This window comes from Heptranchias perlo, chromosome 24, assembly GCF_035084215.1.
Source record: "Heptranchias perlo isolate sHepPer1 chromosome 24, sHepPer1.hap1, whole genome shotgun sequence".
NCBI classification, from domain to species: domain Eukaryota; kingdom Metazoa; phylum Chordata; class Chondrichthyes; order Hexanchiformes; family Hexanchidae; genus Heptranchias; species Heptranchias perlo.
Genome location: NC_090348.1, coordinates 6,869,578 through 6,890,981, shown reverse-complemented (window position 1 = coordinate 6,890,981; position 21,404 = coordinate 6,869,578). Strand labels below are relative to the sequence as shown.

General features: G+C 46.4%; 1 protein-coding gene across 1 annotated transcript in view; it reads right to left on the bottom strand.

Annotated features, from left to right (window-relative positions):
- The window catches only part of LOC137341816 (uncharacterized), a 128,609-nt gene that overhangs the window by 27,015 nt on the left and 80,190 nt on the right, over positions 1 to 21,404 (bottom strand). The window contains exons 9-10 of the mRNA XM_068005320.1: positions 6,373 to 6,494; positions 1,800 to 2,569 (exon numbers count right to left, since the gene is read on the bottom strand). Coding sequence (XP_067861421.1) covers positions 1,800 to 2,569; positions 6,373 to 6,494 — 892 coding nt within the window. The remainder of the gene's footprint in view (positions 1 to 1,799; positions 2,570 to 6,372; positions 6,495 to 21,404) is intronic.

Sequence of the window (21,404 nt, the reverse complement as noted above, 5' to 3'; positions counted from 1 at the left end):
TTCATCAGGTCCCGGAGATTTATCTACCTTGATGCGCGTTAAGACTTCCAGCACCTCCCTCTCTGTAATATGTACACTCCTCAAGACATCACTATTTATTTCCCCAAGTTCCCTAACATCCATGCCTTTCTCAACCGTAAATACCGATGTGAAATATTCATTTAGGATCTCACCCATCTCTTGTGGTTCCGCACATAGATGACCTCGTTGATCGTTAAGAGGCCCTACTCTCTCCCTAGTTACTCTTTTGCCCTGTGTAGAAAATTCTCTAAATTGTCAGCTAAGTCAAAAATTGTAGATGTTGAAGCCTAGAAATGGCTGCTGTTGGTATTAACGGAGGACCGCGTAACACACTCTTACCACACTCCTCTGTCTCTGTTGTAACACAGGCCTTCGCTTGTTTACTTTTTAAATTATAGTCAGAGGGGTGTCATCTGACCATGCTGAGTATTGGGGGGGGGGCGGGGGCGATTTTACCTCAGGATGGTGGGGGCTGGGATGAGTGACAGGCCCTCCGGCCCTCCTCAGCACAAGGCCCGTGAGATTTTAACTCCCGGGCTTCCTTTAAATGGAGTTTGTCGGTCTCCCGCCTGAATCTGACCGGATCTACTGCCTGGCCAGCAGGGGTGGAGGGGGGAGCAGGTTTTCGGATAGCAGGAGACCACATGTGGAGGATAAACACCAACATGGACTGGTTGGGCCAAATGGCCTGTTTCTGTGTTGTAATTTCTATGCAACTTTTCTTCTTTCTTCTTTATCTCTACCTTTTTCCTATAGCTCTGCTTTATTCACTCTCTTTCTATCTCTTCTTTTTGATGCCTATCACATGCCTTATCTCTTTATCAGAGGGCTTTCACCACCCCTAGGAAGGGTGTGATTGCCCAGCCCTGTTCATTCGCTTTGCTCCGTTCTTCAGCAAGAGAAACACCTGGAAATGACTCGCACAGTGTGTAAATGGGGCACCGTGTGAATGCAGAACAACTGGTAGGCCTGCATCCTACAGAATTTTAACGCTGAAACAGGGCTGCATAACGATGCACTGAGAACAAGCCTAAAGACTCAGTCGTATTGCAAATGCTGTGTTGCTGAGGCACGGCTGGGGGTTCCTACAACACAGGACCAGGAGTGTAACTGCCGTGGAAGCAGCTGTCAGCTTAGCTCCTAGTGTTGAGTGTGAGACTCCACCCCCTCCCCTCCTCTCACCGTATATGTATATACAGTATAAAGTGTATATATATATATATATATATATATATATATGTAGCGGACACATAAGCACTTTTGACTTCACCGCTCATAGCTCACAGAGGAGATATTCACTCTCCACTTCACACTTTGCACCAGTTGCTGTGTACCTGTAAGCAGTGCTGGGGCAACTTTAGAAGTTTCCAATTTAAGCTCCATACGAGAGAGGTAAATCTGTCGGGGTGCTTTTCAAATTTCTAATCCATTGAAAAGAGTTTGATGTCTTATCTGCTGTTTCCCAACGTCGGAAAGTTCACTAATGTCAAAGGCAAGTGAGCAGAGCGCAACATGGGCAAACCCAACACTGCCCATTGGCATCGTGGTCAAATTCACATTGGTGCCAAGCTAGTAGGTGCACCCTAAACATTCCAGCTAATGTTAATTAGATGAACCTTATAAATCACTGAGCGTCAGTTACAGGCCAGGTGTGTATTATAATGACTAAGTGAGGAAAATAGACAGTCCAAGGAAAAAAAAACTTTGACTTCATATTTGCCAGATATTAGTCTATTCCACAATCATAGTAATGGAAAACTAAGTCTTCATCATCTTACCCATACATTGTTCATGTCTAAACCTCGACACTTCAGGTGGGTGACAAGGTTTTGGATATGCTACTGGAGCCACAAGGCATGGCTGAGTTGACGCAGTTCTGCAAGTTGCTGAGGGGGCTGGACAGTGCGGTAGGTTTGCAGGAAGGCATGAGGTCAGAGGAGGAGGTGAAGGACACCGTGGTCGGCTCATAGAAGCGCACAGGGCCAGAGGAGAAGATGGTGGGCAGCCTGGCCGACAAACAGGAAGGCCGGAGAGCAAGGGAGATGATGACGGGCAGCTCGGCCGACACGCAGGAAGGCAGGAAAGCAAGGGAGATGATGATGGACAGCTCGGCCGACACATGGGAAGGCAGGAGATCAAGGGAGAAGTTGATGGACAGCTCGGCCGACACACAGGAAGGCAGGAGATCAAGGGAGAAGTTGATGGACAGCTCGGCCGACACACAGGAAGGCAGGAAAGCAAAGGAGATAGTTGACAGCTTGGCTGATAGACAGGAAGGCGTGAGGTCAAAGCAGAAGATGGTGGACAACACAGTGAGGTGGTAGGAGTCCAGGAGTTTGGAGCAGGAGATGGTGTGCCACATGGTCGGTGCACGGGCCTGCACGGATTTGAAATAGGAGGCGGTGGGCAAGATCGGTTCACAGGAGGGCACGAGGACGGAGCAGGAGCTCGTTGGTTCAGAGGAGGAGCACATACGGTCCGAGCAGAAGGTAAGTAGGATTTGCATGGCGAGCTCTTCTTGCAGCACGGTAATGGACCGTCTCTCAACCTTTACAAAAACAAAGAACACATTTGTAATTGATTCTATTTACATACACGTACTCGAATATCGTGTAACATTTACTACATTAAATCTGTACTACTTTGCCTCAGGTCAATCTTTATGGTGACCCACACCTAAAGGAATTTGGGGGGCGGGGTAGGGGTGGGGGGCACACTCCATGGTGCCAAGCACTGGTGTGCCAACAGACTGTACTTACAACAACAACAAAAACAACAAAAACAACAACTTGCATTTATATAGCGCCTTTAACGTAGCAAAATGTCCCAAGGCCCGACACAGGAGCGATTATCAAACAAAATTTGATATGAGCCACGTAAGCAGATTTTAAGGATCATCTTAAAGGAGGAAAGGGAGCCAGAGAGGCGGAGAGGTTTAGGGAGGGAATTCCAGAGCTTAGGGGCTGGGCAGCTGAAGGCACGGCCGCCAATGGTGGAGCGAAGGAAATTGGGGGATACTCAAGAGGTCAGAATTGGAGGAGAGCAGAGATCTCTGAATGTTGTAGGGCTGGAGGAGGTTATAGAGAGAGGGAGGGGCTTTTTAAACATAACCCTATACTCCCGGAGTGGTTACCATTACAGTCCCCACCACTTATAATGGGCATGTTGGTGCTGGCTACACTCGATGGATGGTAAAACCCCCAACTTTTAACAGATTACAGAGGTGGGGCAAAAAAAAATACATTAAGAAATTACATAAATAGCAATACTGACACTGAGAAGGACAGTCCCCCAAATTATGATGAACATGACACTTCCAGCCATCCTCCAGTACCTGTCGGCTTAAGATCCCAGGGCTGGTGGGCAACGTGGCGTTGGACAACAAGGAATGGCGCATCATGCCTCCCCGCCACCTTGGGTCGCCATCACCAAACGCTACGAGAGGAGGAGGAGGAGGTCGGCAAGGAGCGCTGGCAGTAATGGGAGGAGTTCTGGAGGCCCCGGGGAGGGGGCAGGGCTGCCTGATACTAGTCGCAGACATCACGGAAGGACTCAACGACAGATACATCACTGAGGGGATCGCACTTCAACGAGGTCGGGACAGCCACTCGAATCGCCCAAGGCAACCGGCAAGCTTAATACGATTTAAGCAGCGCCTTTGTAATGAGTGCCTATGGCACTAGAAAATGGTTAGCGCTGTTTGCCCGATATAGGTGGCTGCCTGCGAAAAGCACGGGTGGTGCAAGTGGTGGGGACTGAATTTAAATGTCTCTAGTACCACAAAAGAACTAACCTACCAACATTAGCGTTCACTCATTTAATGGGTACAGGATTCTAGCCGCACAGGCACACGTCTCGTTATCTTTCCAAAAATAGGTAAAATATTTTTCACTGAGAGCACTTACATCACAGGACAAGGGCCACTTGCTGCTCCCAATGTCCTACCCACAAGAAAATGGTAGCACCAGTCGGGGAAGACCGCTTGGCAGGCGCTTGCATGTTTGAACGGTGGAAGTATGGTTTGCTCAATGGCAGGGAGGTGGTTAAACCCTCCATCGCTCAGCTATCGGAAAATAGGGCCCCAAATAACACATTTCGCAAAGGCACTGGACTCATTCAATGTCCTCCCTGTGTGGTGACCTAGATCCACATCCAGTTCAAAGCACACCTGATTAAGGCTGAGAAGAACCTGGCAACAAATACTGTTCCTCGTTTATGTTGCTGAATAGTGAATGGTCAGACTCAATCCGCTAAGCTCTGCACTCCAAAAGCATCCTACGTCCTAAACGCCTGGATTTTAAAAGTCTCGTCCTCGTGTTCAAATCCCTCCATGGCCTCACCCCTCCTTATCTGTGTAACCTCCTACAACCCTCCGCGATCTCTGTGATCCTCCACTTCTGGCCTCTTGTGCATCCCCCACTTCCTTCACCCCACCATTGGCGGCCGTGCCTTCAGCTGTCAAGCCCCTGAGCTCTGGAATTCCCTCCCCAAATCTCTCCGCCTCTCTACCTCTCTCTCCACCTTTAAGACGTTCCTTAAAACTTACCTCTTTGACCAAGCTTTTGGTCACCTGTCCTAATGTCTCCTTCTTTGACTTGGTGTCAATTCTTTTGTCTGATTACACTCCTGTGAAGCGCCTTGGGACATTTTAATACGTTAAAGGCCCCAAGTAAATACAAGTTGTTGTTGTTTACATGAATGAGCGATGCTTCAGGAGTAGATTTCACGTTGGAATGAACTGAGGCAGCGCAGCAGAAAAATATGAAGCATTCGCCAGCCTCCTTCTGACCACACCTACACTACCCGCCACGGGGATGGATAGAAACATGACACTGCCTGCCTGCAGTGTGCCAAAAACAGATGGGAGTTGATGGTAGCAAATGACCATTCCACTCAAAATGAGAGCCACGTCCTGAATTCAACCATTAGACTCCCCAATAGGAGCCAGTGTAAACTGGTTAATGAAAAGCAAGCCCGCTTCGCCATACAAGTTACTTCAAAATTCAGCACATAAATGTTTTTTGGCCAGTAGACTAACATTCATGAGGTTTCGTGGCTGCCAGGTTGGCATCACCATTGGGCAGAGGTAGAGGGAAGGAGTGGCAGATACAGGTAAAGAAAGAGGGGGGACTCGCAGATATGGGAAGAGACAGAAGATGAGCAAGTAAAGATGGAAATAGAGGGAAGAGGAGACTTAGGAAGAGATAAAGGGAGGAGAAACACACAGGAAGTGACAGAGAGTGGAGCAACACACAGGACGTAATCGAGGGAGGAGCATCAGACAGGAAGAGACAGAGTGGAGCAACACACAGGAAGAGAGGGAGGAGAAACAAGAGCATTTATGGACAAATACAGGAAAGAACAGCAAGCAAAGACGAAGTGAGGTAGAGTGACAGTTGTGGACCCATTGGTGTTCTATTGCTTATAACAGACATCAGAAAGAGAAAGGAAAGAGAGAGGGGGGAAAGAAAGCGAGCAACTCAAAAAACTAAGAGTAGTGGGGCAGTACTCTGTGACAAGCGGAACTGCGGCACCATTAGAATTACAACAGACCCTGCCTGTAACATAGGATCCCAACAGAGCTTTCATCAACAGCTCTTAGTCTACTTTGCACAGCTATTGGACACATTAGGGAGCATGAAAAACATTAACAACTTTCTCAAGAAAGATTCCATTGTAACTTCTGTTTTTTTCTTTCATTCTCAGGATGTGGGTGTCGCTGGCAAGGCTGGCATTTATTGCCCATATCTAGAGGCCCTTGAGAAGGTGGTGGTGGGCCTTCTTCTTGAACCGCTGCAGCCCGTGTGGTGAAGGTTCTCCCACAGTGCTGTTAGGTAGGGAGTTCCAGCGACAATGAAGGAATGGCGATATATATCCAAGTTATAGTCCAGCAATTTTATTTGAAATTCACAAGCTTTCGGAGGCTTCCTCCTTCCTCAGGTGAATGTTGTGGAAAGGAGGAAGGAGGAAGGAGGAAGCCTCCGAAAGCTTGTGAATTTCAAATAAAATTGCTGGACTATAACTTGGTATTGTAAAATTGTTTACAATTGTCAACCCCAGTCCATCACCGGCATCTCCACATCACGATATATATCCAAGTCGGGATGGTGTGTGACTTGGAGGGGAACTTGGAGGCGATGGTGTTCCCATCCATCTCCTTCTAGGTGATGGAGGTTACAGGTTTGGGAGGTGCTGTGGAAGAAACCTTGGCGAGTTGCTGCAGTGCATCCTATGGATGGTACACACTGCAGCCACAGTGCGCCGGTAGTGGAGGAGACAGAAACAAATGTAAGCATAAAAACAAGTCAATACCCTCAACACACCATTTCTGCATAATCAGTGAATGCTCACCTTCTTTCTTCTGCCTCAAGCATGCATTTGAATGCCGCAATATCCATTTGTAAGGAGGGTGTGCTGGTCTCTTGTTTAGAACTAAGTTCCTTCATCTTGGCCAAGAGGAGATCCTCCATTTCCTGACCAGTAAATAAGAAATAATATTAATGCACAACACAAAAGGAACACCATGCAGGAACTCTATACAATGAACCATACACTTAGAACCTCTCCAGATAGATTGTGGTGTTGCCAGAAGCAATAGGAACAGCTGATTGTTTCAGAATCCATTGAATGCAAGCAGTGCACAATTTTATTGAAACATAAAATGGGATTGTTACTAAACAAAGTATATAAGTCAGTTGTAAGGAATCTTACAACACCAGGTTATAGTCCAACAGTTTTATTTGAAAATCACAAGCTTTCGGAGGCTTTCTCCTTCATCTGGTGAGTGTGGGATTCCATGGAAGGTACCGCATATATAGTCAGAGAACAATGCCTGGTGATTACAGATAATCTTTCCAACTGCCCGTTTTCAAAGCAATCAAAGGAGTCGAATAGTGTTCAGACAGAGAGACATTACATACAGGACTACTGAATATACAAACGGTCAGAACCCAAAGACAGACCGTTTGTATATTCAGTAGTCCTGTATGTAATGTCTCTCTGTCTGAACACTATTCGACTCCTTTGATTGCCTTGACAGCGGGCAGTTGGAAAGATTATCTGTAATCACCAGGCATTGTTCTCTGACTATATATGCGGTACCTTCCATGAAATCCTACACTCACCTGATGAAGGAGAAAGCCTCCGAAAGCTTGTGATTTTCAAATAAAACTGTTGGACTATAACCTGGTGTTGTAAGATTCCTTACATTTGTCCACCCCAGTCCATCACCGGCATCTCCACATCATATATAAGTCAGTGGCAGAGGAGGGTAGACTTTTAAATTCCCGCCCAGCGTAGAACTGATGTTGGCGGATCGGTTGCCCAAGAGAGATACCCGCCGATTTAGATACTCCCCGATAGAGATACCCCCCGATAGAGATACCCCCCGATTGAGATACCCCCCTTTATAGATACACCCGGATATTGACACCCACCGATATAGCACCCCCAATATAGGGACCCCCAATATAGATACCCCCGATATAGATACACCCGGATAGAGATACCGCCTGATATAGCACCCCCAATATAGGGACCCCCAATATAGATACACCCTGAAATAGATACACCCCGATATAGAGACCCCTTGATATTGACACCCCCTGTTTTTGAGACCCCCCCATATCGACACCACCGAAATAGACACCCCGATATAGACACCCCCAATAAAGATACTCCTGAAATAGACACTCCCCGATATAGATACCCCCGATATAGACACTCCCCGATACAGATACCCCCCGATATAGACACCTCCCGATATAGGCACTGCCCGATATTGATGCCTGAGATATAGATACCGCCCAGTATAGATACCGCCCGAAATAGACATCCCCTGATATAGGTAACCCCGATGTAGATACTGCCCGATGTCGATGCCCCCGAAATAGATACCCCCCAATGAAGATACCCCCGAAATAGACACACCCCGATACAGTCATCCCCGATACAGATACCCCTCGATATTGATACTCCCAATAAAGATACCCCGAGATTGACACTCCCCGAAATAGACACACCCGATACAGATACCCCTCAATATAGACACTACCCGATATTGACACCCCTGATACAGACACCCCCGAAATAGACACCCCCGAAATAGACAGCCCTGATGTAGATGCCCCCAATAAAAATACCCCCGAGATAGACACCCTCGATACAGACACCCCCAATATAGGTACCGCCCGATATAGAGACCCCCGATATAGACATCCCCTGATATAGATACTGCCCGATATCGATGCCCCCGATATAGATATCCCCCAATGAAAATACCACCCCGAAATAGACACACCCCGATAAAGTCACCCCTGATACAGATACCCCTCGCTAAAGATACCCCCCAATAAAGATACCCCCAAGATAGACACGCCCCAAAATAGACACACCCGATACAGATACCCCTCAATATAGACACCACCCGATATAGACACCCTCGATATAGACACACCCGATACAGATACCCCTCAATATAGACACCCCCCGATATAGACACCCCCGTTATAGACACCCCCGATATCGACGCCCTCGATATAGAGGCCCCAGATATAGATACCCCCGCTATAGATACTCCCTGATATAGATATCCCCAATATAGATACCCCCCAATAAAGATACTCCTCGATATAGACACGGCCTGATATAGACACCCCCAAATACAGATACATTCGCTATAGATACCCCCGATATAGACAATCCCCAATATTGGTACCCTTTGATATAGACACCCTCCGATATAGACACCCCGATATAGACACCCCCCGCTGTAGACACCCCTGATATAGACACCCTCCGATATAGATACCGCCCGATATGGAAACCCCCTGGTACCCCCGATATAGATATCCCCGATATAGACATCGCCCCTTATATCGGGGGGTATCTAAATCAGGGGTGTCTATATCGGGGGAATCTATAAGGGGCTATTTAAATCGGGGGTGTCTATATCGGGGGTGTCTATATCGGGGTGGTCTATATCAGGGGTGTCTATATCAGGGGTGTCTATATCGGGGGTGTCTATCGGGGGGTGTCTATATCGGGGGTGTTGATAGTTACATCCCAATATAGGTACCCCTGATATGGACACCCCTCGATATAGGTACCGGCTGATATGGATACCACCTGATACAGATACCCCCGATATAGATACCCCTGATATAGACACCCCCCGTTATAGATACCCTCGATACAGATACCCCCGATACAGACACTCCCGATATAGATACCCCCGATATAGACACCCCCGATATAAATACCCCCAGATATAGACACCCCGATATAGATACCCCCAATATAGATACCCCCAATATAGATACCCCCAGATATAGACATCTCCCAATATAGATACCCCCAGATAGACACCCCCAATATAGATACCCCCCGATATAGACACCCCCGATATAGATACCCCCAATATAGACACCCCCGATATAGATACCCCCAGATATAGACACCCCCGATATAGATACCCCCAGATATAGACAGCCCCGAAATAGACACCCCCGATATAGATACCCCCCGATATAGACACCCTCGATATAGATACTCCCTGATATAGATACCCATGATATAGATATCGCCCGATAAAGATACCCCTGAAATAGACACACCCCATTATAGACACCCCCGATACAGATACCCCTCGATTAGACACCGCCTGATATAGACGTCCCCAATATATACACCCCCAAATATAGATACATCCGATATAGATACCCGCGATATAGACAACCCTCGATATTGGCACCTCCGATATAGACACCCCTCGCTGTAGACACCCCCGATATAGACACCCTCTGATATAGACAACCTCCGATATAGACATCCCCCGCTGTAGACACCCCCGATATAGACACCCTCCGATATAGACACCCCGATATAGACACCCCCAGCTGTAGACACCCCTGATATAGACACCCTCCGATATAGATACCAACCGATATGGAAACCCCCTGGTACCCCCGATATAGATATCCCCAATATAGACATCACCCCTTATATCGGGGGGTATCTAAATCAGGGGTGTCTATATCGGGGGAATCTATAAGGGGCTATTTAAATCGGGGGGTGTCTATATCGGGTGGTGCCTATATCGGGGGTGTCTATATCCGATATAGACACACCCCAATATAGGTACCCCTGATATGGACACCCCTTAATATAGACACCCCCGATATAGACACCCCCCGATATGGACACCCCCCAATATAGACACCCCCCGATATAAACACCCCCCCGATATAGATGGCCCCATTATAGATTCCCTCGATATAGACCCCCCCCCGATATGGAATTCAATGTAGTCAAATGTGAGATCATCCACTTTGGACCAAAAAAGGATAGAACAGGGTACTTTCTAAATGGTAAAAAGTTAAGAACAGTGGATGTCCAAAGGGACTTAGGGGTTTAGGTACATAGATCATTGAAGTGTCATGAACAGGTGCAGAAAATAATCAATAAGGCTAATGGAATGCTGGCCTTCATACCGCCCGATATAGATACCCCCGATATAGATACTCCCTGATATAGATACTCCCTGATATAGATACTCCCTGATATAGATACCCATGATAAAGATACCGCCTGATATCGATACCCCCCAAAATAGACACACCCCGATACAGTTGCCCCCGAAAATGATACCCCTCAATATAGATACCCCCCAATAAAGATACCCCTGAAATAGACACTCCCCGAAATAGACACACCCGATATAGATACCCCTCGATATAGACACTCCCCGATATAGACACCCCCGATATAGACACCCCCGATATATATACCCCCATATGTAGACACTCCCCGATACAGACACCCCACGATAGAGATAACCCCGGATGTAGACACTCCCTGATATAGACACTCCCTGATATAGACACTCTGATATAGACACCCCCCGATATAGACACCCCCGATATAGACACCCCCGATACAGACACTCCCGATATACATACCCCGATATAGACACCCCCTGATATAGAGGCCCGCCGAAATAGACACCCCCGTTATAGGCACCCCCGAAATAGACACCCCCGATATAGACACCCCCGAAATAGACACCCCCGATATGGACACCCCCGATATAAACACCCCCGATATAGACACCCCGAAATAGACACCCCCGATATAGATACTCCCAATAAAGATACGCCCGAGATAGACACTCCCCGACATAGGCCCCCCCATATAGACACACCCCGATATAGAGAGCCTCTGATATAGACCCCTCCCCCATATAGACGGGAGATCTGACCCAGCCTGAAAGGTATCCAGCTCAGATAAAGATACATTCGATATAGATACCTCCGCTATAGACACCCCCGATATATAAACCCCCGATATAGATACCCCCAATAAAGATACCCCCCAAATAGACTCACCCTGATATCGACACCACCCAATATAGACACCACAGAATATAGTCACCCCCGATACCCCGATATAGATGCCCCCCAATATAAACACCCCCCAATATAGATACCTCCGATATAGGCACCCCCGATATAGACACCCCCCAATATATATACCCCCCCTGAAAGATACCCCCGATATAGACACCCACCGCTGTAGACACCTCTGATATAGACACCCTCCGATATAGATACCGCCGATATAGAAACGCCCTGGTATAGGTACCCCCGATATAGACAACCCCCAATATAGATACAGCCAATATAGACATCGCCCCATATAGACACCTCCGATATAGACACCCCCCAATATAGATACACCCAATATAGACATCGCCCCATATAGACACCTCCGATATAGACACCCCCCAATATAGGTATCCCCGATATGGACACCCCCCAATATAGACACCACTCGATATAGACACCCCCACCCCCAATATAGACACCACTCGACATAGACACCCCCGATATAGTTACCCCCCCGATATAGATACCCCTGATATTGACACCCCTGTTATAGATACCCCCCAATATAGATACCCCCCATATAGACACCCCCAATATAGACACCCCCTCGATATAAACACCCCCACCCCCTTGATATAGACACCCCCACCCCCCGATATAGACAGCCCTCGATATAGATCCTTCCTGTTATGAAAGGAAATGAGGACGGGGCGGTTTCTGTAACAGGCGGCTGATCCACATCATCAGTTTTACATCTGTGGCAAGTTAAAAAATCTACCCAAGGGATGTTACATCAGATACGGTATTTAAAAAAGAGCCAACAGTAGTTAGTAATGCAGAGGATGGTAAATATTTGAGTACATGCTATAATTGTATTAATGTTCCTGTGGTATAATTACAGAACTCTATTAATACACAAGAGCTGAAGAGCACTGATTTTAACATTAAATGTCAGAGACTGCGTGAAATGGACGGGAGATCTGACCCAGCCTGAAAGGTATCCAGCTCAGATTGAGAAGCGAGCTGATGGAGCTCAGTGTCATAGCCATTAAACCTCCCGGTGGAAACTGCGCTCTTGTTTACTGATGTCGTATTAAATTACAGCCTTTCTACCTCCCTGTTTTCCTACACTACAAACAATGACTGCAGTAGAACGCCATGCCAGTGAACTAAGGTTGTAGGGGTTAGCACATTGTCATGTCTGGAGTTTGTATCTCCCCACGGGAGCTGAGAGAGATTGCCTTCGGTCTTCTCAAAATGGTTTCCCAGAATATCACACTTTCTCTCATGATGAGCATCAAAGTTATTTTCGTACTGGGGTGCTTGATCCAGAAAACAAGTGAGGAGTTACTATGGTGCCCACTGCCTCAAAACAAAGTTCATCCCTTCTGTCCACTTATATTTCTTTTTTATTCGTTCATGGGATGTGGGCGTTGCTGACTAGGCCAGCATTTATTGCCCATCCCTAATTGCCCTTGAGAAGGTGGTGGTGAGCCGCCTTCTTGAACCGCTGCAGTCCGTGTGGAGAAGGTTCTCCCACAGTGCTGTTAGGTAGGAAGTTTGAGGATTTTGACCCAGCGGCGATGAAGGAACGGCGATATATTTCCAAGTCGGGATGCTGTGGGAACAGGTCATTTTGGATTTGGTAATGGGTAACGAAACAGGATTAATTAATGATCTCAAAGTAAAGGATCCCTTGGGAAGCAGTGATCATAACATGATAGAATTTCACATCCAGTTTGAGAGCGAGGATCTTGGGTCTGAAACTACTGTATTAAACTTAAATAAGGACAATTATAAAGGAATGAGGGCGGAATTGGCTAAAGTGGACTGGGTAAACAGATTAGATTGTATGATGGTGGATAAGCAGTGACAGACATTTAAAAAGATATTTTATGACTCGCAACAAAAATATATCCCTGTGAGGAGGAAAGACTCCACAAAAAGGGTGAACCAACCATGACTAAATAAGGAAGTCAAGGATGGTATCAGGTTAAAAGAAAAAGCATACAACATGGCAAAGATTACTGGTAAGCCCGAAGATTGGGAAAACTTTAAAAACCAGCAAAAGATGACTAAAAGAATAATAGAGGGAGAAAATAAATTATGAGAGTAAACTAGCAAGAAATATAAAAACTGACAGTAAAAGCTTCTACAAGTATATAAAAAGGAAGAGGGTAGCTAAAGTAAACATTGGTCCCTTTGAGGATGAGACTGGGGAAATAATAATGGAAAACAAGGAAATGGCAGAGGAATTGAACAGATATTTTGTAACTGTCTTCATAGTAGAAGACAATAATAATATACCAATAATAGTAGAAAATCGAGAGGCAAAGGGGAGGAAGGAACTAAAAACAATCACTATCACCAGAGAAAAAGTACTAGGTAAACTAATGGGTCTAAAGGCTGACAAGTCCCCTGGACAGAGATAGTGGATGCATTGGTTGTAATCTTCCAGAATTCACTAGATTCTGGAAAGGTCCCAGCGGATTGGAAAACCGCAAACGTAACACCCCTATTCAAGAAGGGAGTGAGACAGAAAGCAGGTAACTATAGACCAGTTAGTCTAACATCTGTCATTGGGAAAATGCTAGAATCCATTATTAAGGAAGTAGTAGCAGGACATTTGGAGTCTCATAATACAATCAAGGAGAGTCAACATGAAGGGGAAATCGTGTCTGACAAATTTATTAGTGTTCTTTGAGGAAGTAACAGGCAGGGTGGATAAAGGGGAACCAATGGATGCAGTATATTTGGATTTCCAAAAGGCATTCGATAAAAGATTACTGCACAAGATATGAGCTCATGGTGCTGGCATGGATAGAGGATTGGCTAACTAACAGAAAACAAAGAGTCGGGATAAAAGGGTCACTTTCAGAATGGCAATCTGTAAATAGTGGGGTGCCGCAGGGCTCAGTGCTGGGGCCTCAACTATTTACAATATATATCAATGACTTAGATGAAGGAACATAGCGTATTGTGGCCAAATTTGTTGATGATACAAAGATAGGTGGAAAAGCAAGTTGCGATGAGGACACAAAGTGTCTGCAAAGGGATATTGACAGGTTAAGTGAATGGGCAAAAATTTGGCAGATGGAATATAATGTGGGAAAATGTGAAGTCATCCACTTTGGGAGGAAAAGTAAAAAAGCAAAATATTATTCGAATGGAGAAATACAACAAAATGCTGCGGTATAGAGGGATCTGGGTGTCCTCGTAGATGAAACACAAAAAGTCAACATTCGGGTGCAGCAGGTAATCCGGAAGGCAAATGGAATATTGGCCTTTATTTCTAGGGGGATGGAGTATAAAAGCAGGGAAGTCATGCTCCAACTGTACAGAGTGCTGGTGAGACCACACCTGGAGTACTGCGTACAGTTCTGGTGCCCCTATTTAAGGAAGGACATACTTGCATTGGAGACAGTTCAGAGAAGGTTCACTAGGTTGATTCTGGGTATGGAAGGGTTGTCTTATGAGGAAAGATTGAACAGGTTGGGTCTATGCTCATTGGAGTTTAGAAGAATGAGAGGAGATCTTATTGAAACATACAAGATTCTGAGAGGACGCGATAGGGTAGATGCTGAGAGGATGTTACCCCTTATGAGGGAATCTAAAACTAGGGGGCATAGTCTCAGAATAAGGGGTCGCCCGTTTAAGACGGAAATGAGGAGGAATTTCTTCTCCCAGAGGGACATGAATCTTTGGAATTCTTTATCCCAAAAAGCTGTGGAGGCTGGGTCATTGAATACATTCAAGGCTGAGTTGGACAAATTTTTGATCAGCAAGGGATTCAAAGGATATGGGGTAAGGGTGGGAAAGTGGAGTTGAGGTAAAAATCAGATCAGCTATGATCTCATTAAATGGCGGAGCAGGCTTGAGGGGCTGAATGGCCTACTCCTGTTCCTATCTCTTATGGTCTTATGGTCTGTGTGACTTGGAGGGGAACGTGCAGGTGGTGTTGTTCCCATGTGCCTGCTGCTCTTGTCCTTCTAGGTGGAACAGGTCGCGGGTTTGGGACGTGCTGTCGAAGAAGCCTTGGCGAGCTGCTACAGTGCATCCTGTAGATGGTACACATTGCAGCCACGGTGCGCTGATGGTTTAGGGACTGAATGTTTAGGGTGGATGGGGTGCCAATCAAGTGGGCTGCTTTGTCCAGGATGGTGTCGAGCTTCTTGAGTGTTGTCAGAGCTGCACTCATCCAGGCAAGTGGACAGTATTCCATCACACTCCTGACTTGTGCCTTGTAGATAGTGGAAAGGCTTTGAGGAGTCAGGAGGTGAGTCACTCGCCACTGAATACCGAGCCTCTGACCTGCTCTCGTAGTCACAGTATTTATGCGGCTGGTCCAGTTAATTTTCTGGTCAATGGTGACCCCTAGGATGTTGATGGTGGGGGATTCAGCGATGGTAATGCCGTTGAATGTCAAGGGGAGGTGGTTAGACTAATTTGATTGAATTTTTTGAGGGGGTGACTAGGCGTGTGGATGAGGGTAACGCAGTGGATGTGGTATACATGGATTTCAGTAAGGCCTTCGATAAAGTCCCCCACAGGAGACTGGTCAAGAAGGTACGAGCCCATGGAATCCAGGGTGCCTTGGCACTTTGGATACAAAACTGGCTTAGTGGCAGAAGGCAGAGGGTGATGGTCGAAGGTTGTTTTTGTGACTGGAAGCCTGTGGCCAGTGGGGTACCACAGGGATCGGTGCTGGGTCCCTTGCTGTTTGTGGTCTACATTAATGACTTGGATATGAATGTAAAAGGTATGATCAGTAAGTTCGCTGATGATACAAAGATTGGTAGGGTGGTAAATAGCGAGGAGGATAGCCTCAGTCTGCAGGACGATATAGATGGGTTGGTCAGATGGGCGGAACAGTGGCAAATGGAATTTAACCCGGAAAAGTGCGAGGTGATGCACTTTGGAGGGACTAACAAGGCAAGGGAATACACAATGAATGGGAGGACCCTAGGCAAGACAGAGGGTCAGAGGGATCTTGGTGTGCAAGTTCACAGATCCCTGAAGGCGGCGGAACAGGTAGATAAGGTGGTAAAGAAGGCATATGGGATACTTGCCTTTATTAGCCGAGGCATAGAATATAAGATCAAGGAGGTTATGATGGAGCTGTATAAAACACTGGTTAGGCCACAGCTGGAGTACTGTGTGCAGTTCTGGTCACCACACTACAGGAAGGATGTGATCGCTTTGGAGAGGGTGCAGAGGAGATTCACCAGGATGTTACCAGGGCTGGAGCGCTTCAGCTATGAAGAGAGACTGGGAAGATTGGGTTTGTTTTCCTTGGAGCAGAGGAGGCTGAGGGGGGACATGATTGAGGTGTACAAAATTATGAGGGGCACAGATAGGATGGATACTAAGGAGCTTTTTCCCTTCGTTGAGGGTTCTATAACAAGGGAACATAGATTCAAGGTAAAAGGCAGGAGGTTTAGAGGGGATTTGAGAAAGAACTTTTTCACCCAGAGGGTGGTTGGAGTCTGGAACTCACTGTCTGAAAGGGTTGTGGAGGCAGGAACCCTCACAACATTCAAGAAGCATTTGGATGAGCACTTGAAATGCCATAGCATACAAGGCTACGGACCAAATGCTGGAATATGGGATTAGAGTAGACAGGGCTGATGGCCGGCACGGACACGATGGGCCGAAGGGCCTCTATCCGTGCTGTATAACTCTATGACTCTCTATGACTCTATGACTCTCTCTTGTTGGAGATAGTCATTGTCAGGCACTTGTCTGGCGCGAATGTTACTTGCCACTTATCAGCCCAAGCCTGGACGTTGTCCAGGTCTTGCTGCATGTGGGCACGGACTGCTTCATTATCTGAGGGGTTGTGAATGGAACTGAACACTGTGCAATCGTTAGTGAACATCCCCATTTCTGACCTTATGATGGAGGGAAGGTCATTGATGAAGCAGCTAAAGATGGTTGGGCCTTGGACACTGCCCTGAGGAACTCCTGCAGCAATGTCCTGGGGCTGAGATGATTGGCCTCCAACAACCACTACCATCTTCCTTGTGCTAGGTGTGACTCCAGCCGCTGGAGAGTTTTCCCCCTGATTCCCATTGATTTCAATTTTACTAGGGCTCCTTGGTGCCACACTCGGTCAAATGCTGCCTTGATGTCAAGGGCAGTCACTCTCACCTCATATTGCGATAAGTCCATTCTGAATATGGGTCTTTGAATGTGCTCAAGAAAGAAAGACTTGCATTTATATTGTGCCTTTCATGACCTCAGGACCTTCCAAAGCGCTTTACAGCCAATTAAGTACTTTTTGAAGTGTAGTCACTGTTGTAATGGAGGAAACGCGGCAGCCAATTTGCGCACAGCAAGGTCCCACAAACAGAAATGAGACAATGACTAGCTAATCTGTTTTTAGATGTTGACTGAAGGTTTAAATTGGCCAGGACGCTGGGAGAACTCCCCTGCTCTTCTTCAAAATAGTGCCATGTAATTTTTTACCTGCACCTGAGAGGGAAGATGTGGCTTTGATTTAATGTCTCATCCAAAAGACGGCACCTCCGACAGTGTAGCACTCACTCAGTACTGCACTGGAGTGTCAGCTTAGATTTTGTGCTCAAGTCCCTGGAGTGGGACCTGAACCCACAACCTTCTGATTCCACAAAATCTCTAGCTCTGCCTGACCCCAGACCGGTTGCAAATCTCTGTCAATCGCACAACCAGCACACATGGTGTGACAAATAAAAACAAATGTTTATGTCTAAGATTTAGCTCGGTATTGGTTTCGTTAATCCTTCCACAGCACAGGATCACTCCCAGAAATCATGGCCCATCTCAATTTGATAGAACGGAGGCAACAATTAGCCAGTTTGTCCGAGGCGAGGGACCAAGACATTTAATTCAAATACAAACATCATTCAGGGTTTATTCCAATATTTGTTTGATTGGCAGTTCCTTTTCTGGATTTAACAGACACGTTATTTAAATCTGCTTGGTGATGGTCATTTTTGTGAAAGTATTTAACAGCCGGTCTTTTTCAAAACAGTGAGTCTGCCTAAACCCTTAGAAAGAGAGTTGGTCAGACCAGGCAGTGAGAAAAGGAAAAGAGTCACTGTATAAGAATATTACTCATCATAATTTACCACAGCAATTGCAAACTATTTGTTATTTTTTTTAACCACTTGATCTAGTTAACCTTAACAACTGATGTGAAAATAAACGTTGTGCAATTGCTACTATTCACTCGGGCCCTGAATTTCCGGGGCTGTTCTCTCGATCTCCTGGCGGAACTTTGGCAGAATCCTCCGGACAAATGGCGCAATTGGCTGAGAACCGCTGACCACGCCGTTTCTCTGCCAGTTCTGCCGATCTCCCTCTGAAGTTACTGTGGGAGAGCTTTGTTCTTTCACGGCTCAATATGTAATCTTAAGTTGTTTCACTGTAGCTTGTAAGGCACCGTAATGACTGAAACTGTTGAAGAATCAGGGAGAAACAAAATGGAAGCACGTCCATACATGGGCAGAATTGGCTACAGTGCCGCTGATTGGATGAGGGTAGAGTATGTTACGGTCATGTGGATGCCTCATGGGGCTAGGGGTAGATAAAGAACCGCCTTCAGGAGGAGGGGGAAGGCAGAGCAGAGAACAAAGGGTCAGACTGTTCGAAGACTCATGGTCACCTGCTCCCCAAAGGATTGGGGTAATATTCATCTTTTGTACTCACTGCCTTGTGTAACTAGTTGTACTCGATTATTAAAATTGCTGATTCTACCATTTGGTTGTCTTGAGCTGGGGCTCTTTTCTCTAGAAAAAAGACTGAAGGGTGACCTGATAGAGGTCTTTAAGATTAGGGTAGATGTAGAGAAGATGTTTCCACTTGTGGGGGAGATGAGAACTAGGGGCCATAAATAGAAGACAGTCACCAATAAATCAAATGGGGAATTCAAGAGAAACTTCTTTACTCGGAGTGGTTAGAATGTGGAACTCGCTACTACAAGGAGTAGTTGAGGGGAATAGCATTGATACATTTAAGAGGAAGCTCGACTAACACATGAGGGAGAAAGGAATAGAACGATATGTTGATGGGGTTAGATGAGGAGGCTCGTGTGGAGCATAAACACCGGCAAGGACCTGCTGTAAAATTCTATGTGATAACTGCCCCGACACATTTTCCTGGGTAGGGATTGGATCCATATTGGTGACGGACTCCCGTTGGGGTTCCTGGTGGGAGCCCGCCAGTGCTGGTGCCTCAATGGAGGTGTCGCGGCCGGTCCAAAAGAGGTGGCGAGGGGCCTTAAAGGGGCAGGAGTGTCCCCCAAAGATCAGAAGAAAAGCTTCCACTGAAGGCCTGGGCCGACACAGGGGCCTGCCTTTGGCAGGTAAGTGTTTGGGGCGGATGGGAGGGAGAGGAGGCCGCTACAAACCCCGGTTTACGCCGTGCCCGCATTTCTTTCCCATTGAAGTCAACGGAAAATGAAATTGGACGCTGTGTAAAACGGGCTGTCGATTGGCTATTGACTGTATCGCTCTGCTGCCCGAGACCAATTTCACCCCCGACGTTCCTAATCCCGCTCCTATGGAGTTGCGATGGAACTTACACCTGCTGCTCCGACCCTGCTGCGACCCCTATTTTCCTGGGTCGCATGTTTTACGCAATGGAACCTCTTCGCAGGATCCTCACCAGCAAGAAAAAGAAAGGTTTGCATGTATAAAGCACATTTCATGACATCCCAAGGTGGTTCACAGCCAGTGAAATACTTTTGAAGTGTTGTAATGCAGGAAATGCAGCAGCCAATTTGTGCACAGCAAGATCCCACAAACAAACAATGAGATAATGACCAGATCATCTGTTTCAGTCATGTTGGTTGAAGGATAAATATTTGCCAGGACACTGGGAATAGTGTCGCGGGCTCTTTAACGTCCACCTGAGAGGGTTTAATGTCTCATCCGAAAGCCGGCACCTCCTGCAGTGCAGCACTCCCTCAGAAATGCTAAATTACTACCAACTGCTATCTGTTTCTAAGTTAGGTTTTTTATTGTTGCTCTTGTACAAAGACAATCCCAGCAACATGTCTTTTCTGTGTTTGATATGCAAGATGCAAGGCTGGATAGATTCTTCTACAGTGAACACTCTTTACAAATAGATTTTTTAATAGCAACATTTGCATTTATATAGCGCCGTTAGCGTAGAAAAATTCCCAAGGCGTTTCGCAGAGGCGGAATCAAAAAATGGATGCTGAACCATCGAATGAGATATTAGGTGGCTCGACCAAAAGCTTGGTCAAAGAGGTGAGCTTTAAGAAGGGAGGTGGAGAGGCGGAGCGGTTTAGGTATTGGGCCTAAATGCTGAAGGCACAGTTACATGGTGGGGCAAAGCAAGGGGGATTGCACAAGAGGTCAGAGGCGGAGGAACAAAGTGTTCTGGGGAGGAGGTTTGTAGGGCTGGAGGAAGTTACAGAGATAGGGAAGGGCAAGGTCATAAAGGGATTTAAACACAAAGATGAGAATTTTAAAATCGGAGGTTTTGGGGCACCAGGAGCCAATGTAAGTTAGCGAGCACAGGGATAATGGGACTTGGTGTGGAATAGGATACAGGCAACAGAGTTTTGGATGAGCTGAAGTTTACAGAGTGTGGAGGACAGGAGGTCAGCCAGTAGAGCATGATAAAAGAAAGCTTCACTTCCAATGTCCTTGTTTGGCTATGCTTTCAACCATCTGACATTCAACTTTGTTTGTCTGGTATAATGTTCCACCGTCATGTATAAAAATAATCTGATTTACTGAGCTAGATCATAGATGCTTCAGCTCAATTTGTTGTTTTTATCTTTTTCTGGCAGGCACAGTGAGCGTCTGATGTTTAGACACAATAAAAAACTGACAGATGGGGCCAACATTCATACACACTTAGAGCCAAATGTTTAATCTGTCGGAGTCTGCAAAATGATCAATATACTGACCGCATTAAACGGGGGCCTTTCAAAACTGTATCCTTAATAATAAGTCGCCTCTGCTGACTGAACTGAGCAGAACAGAT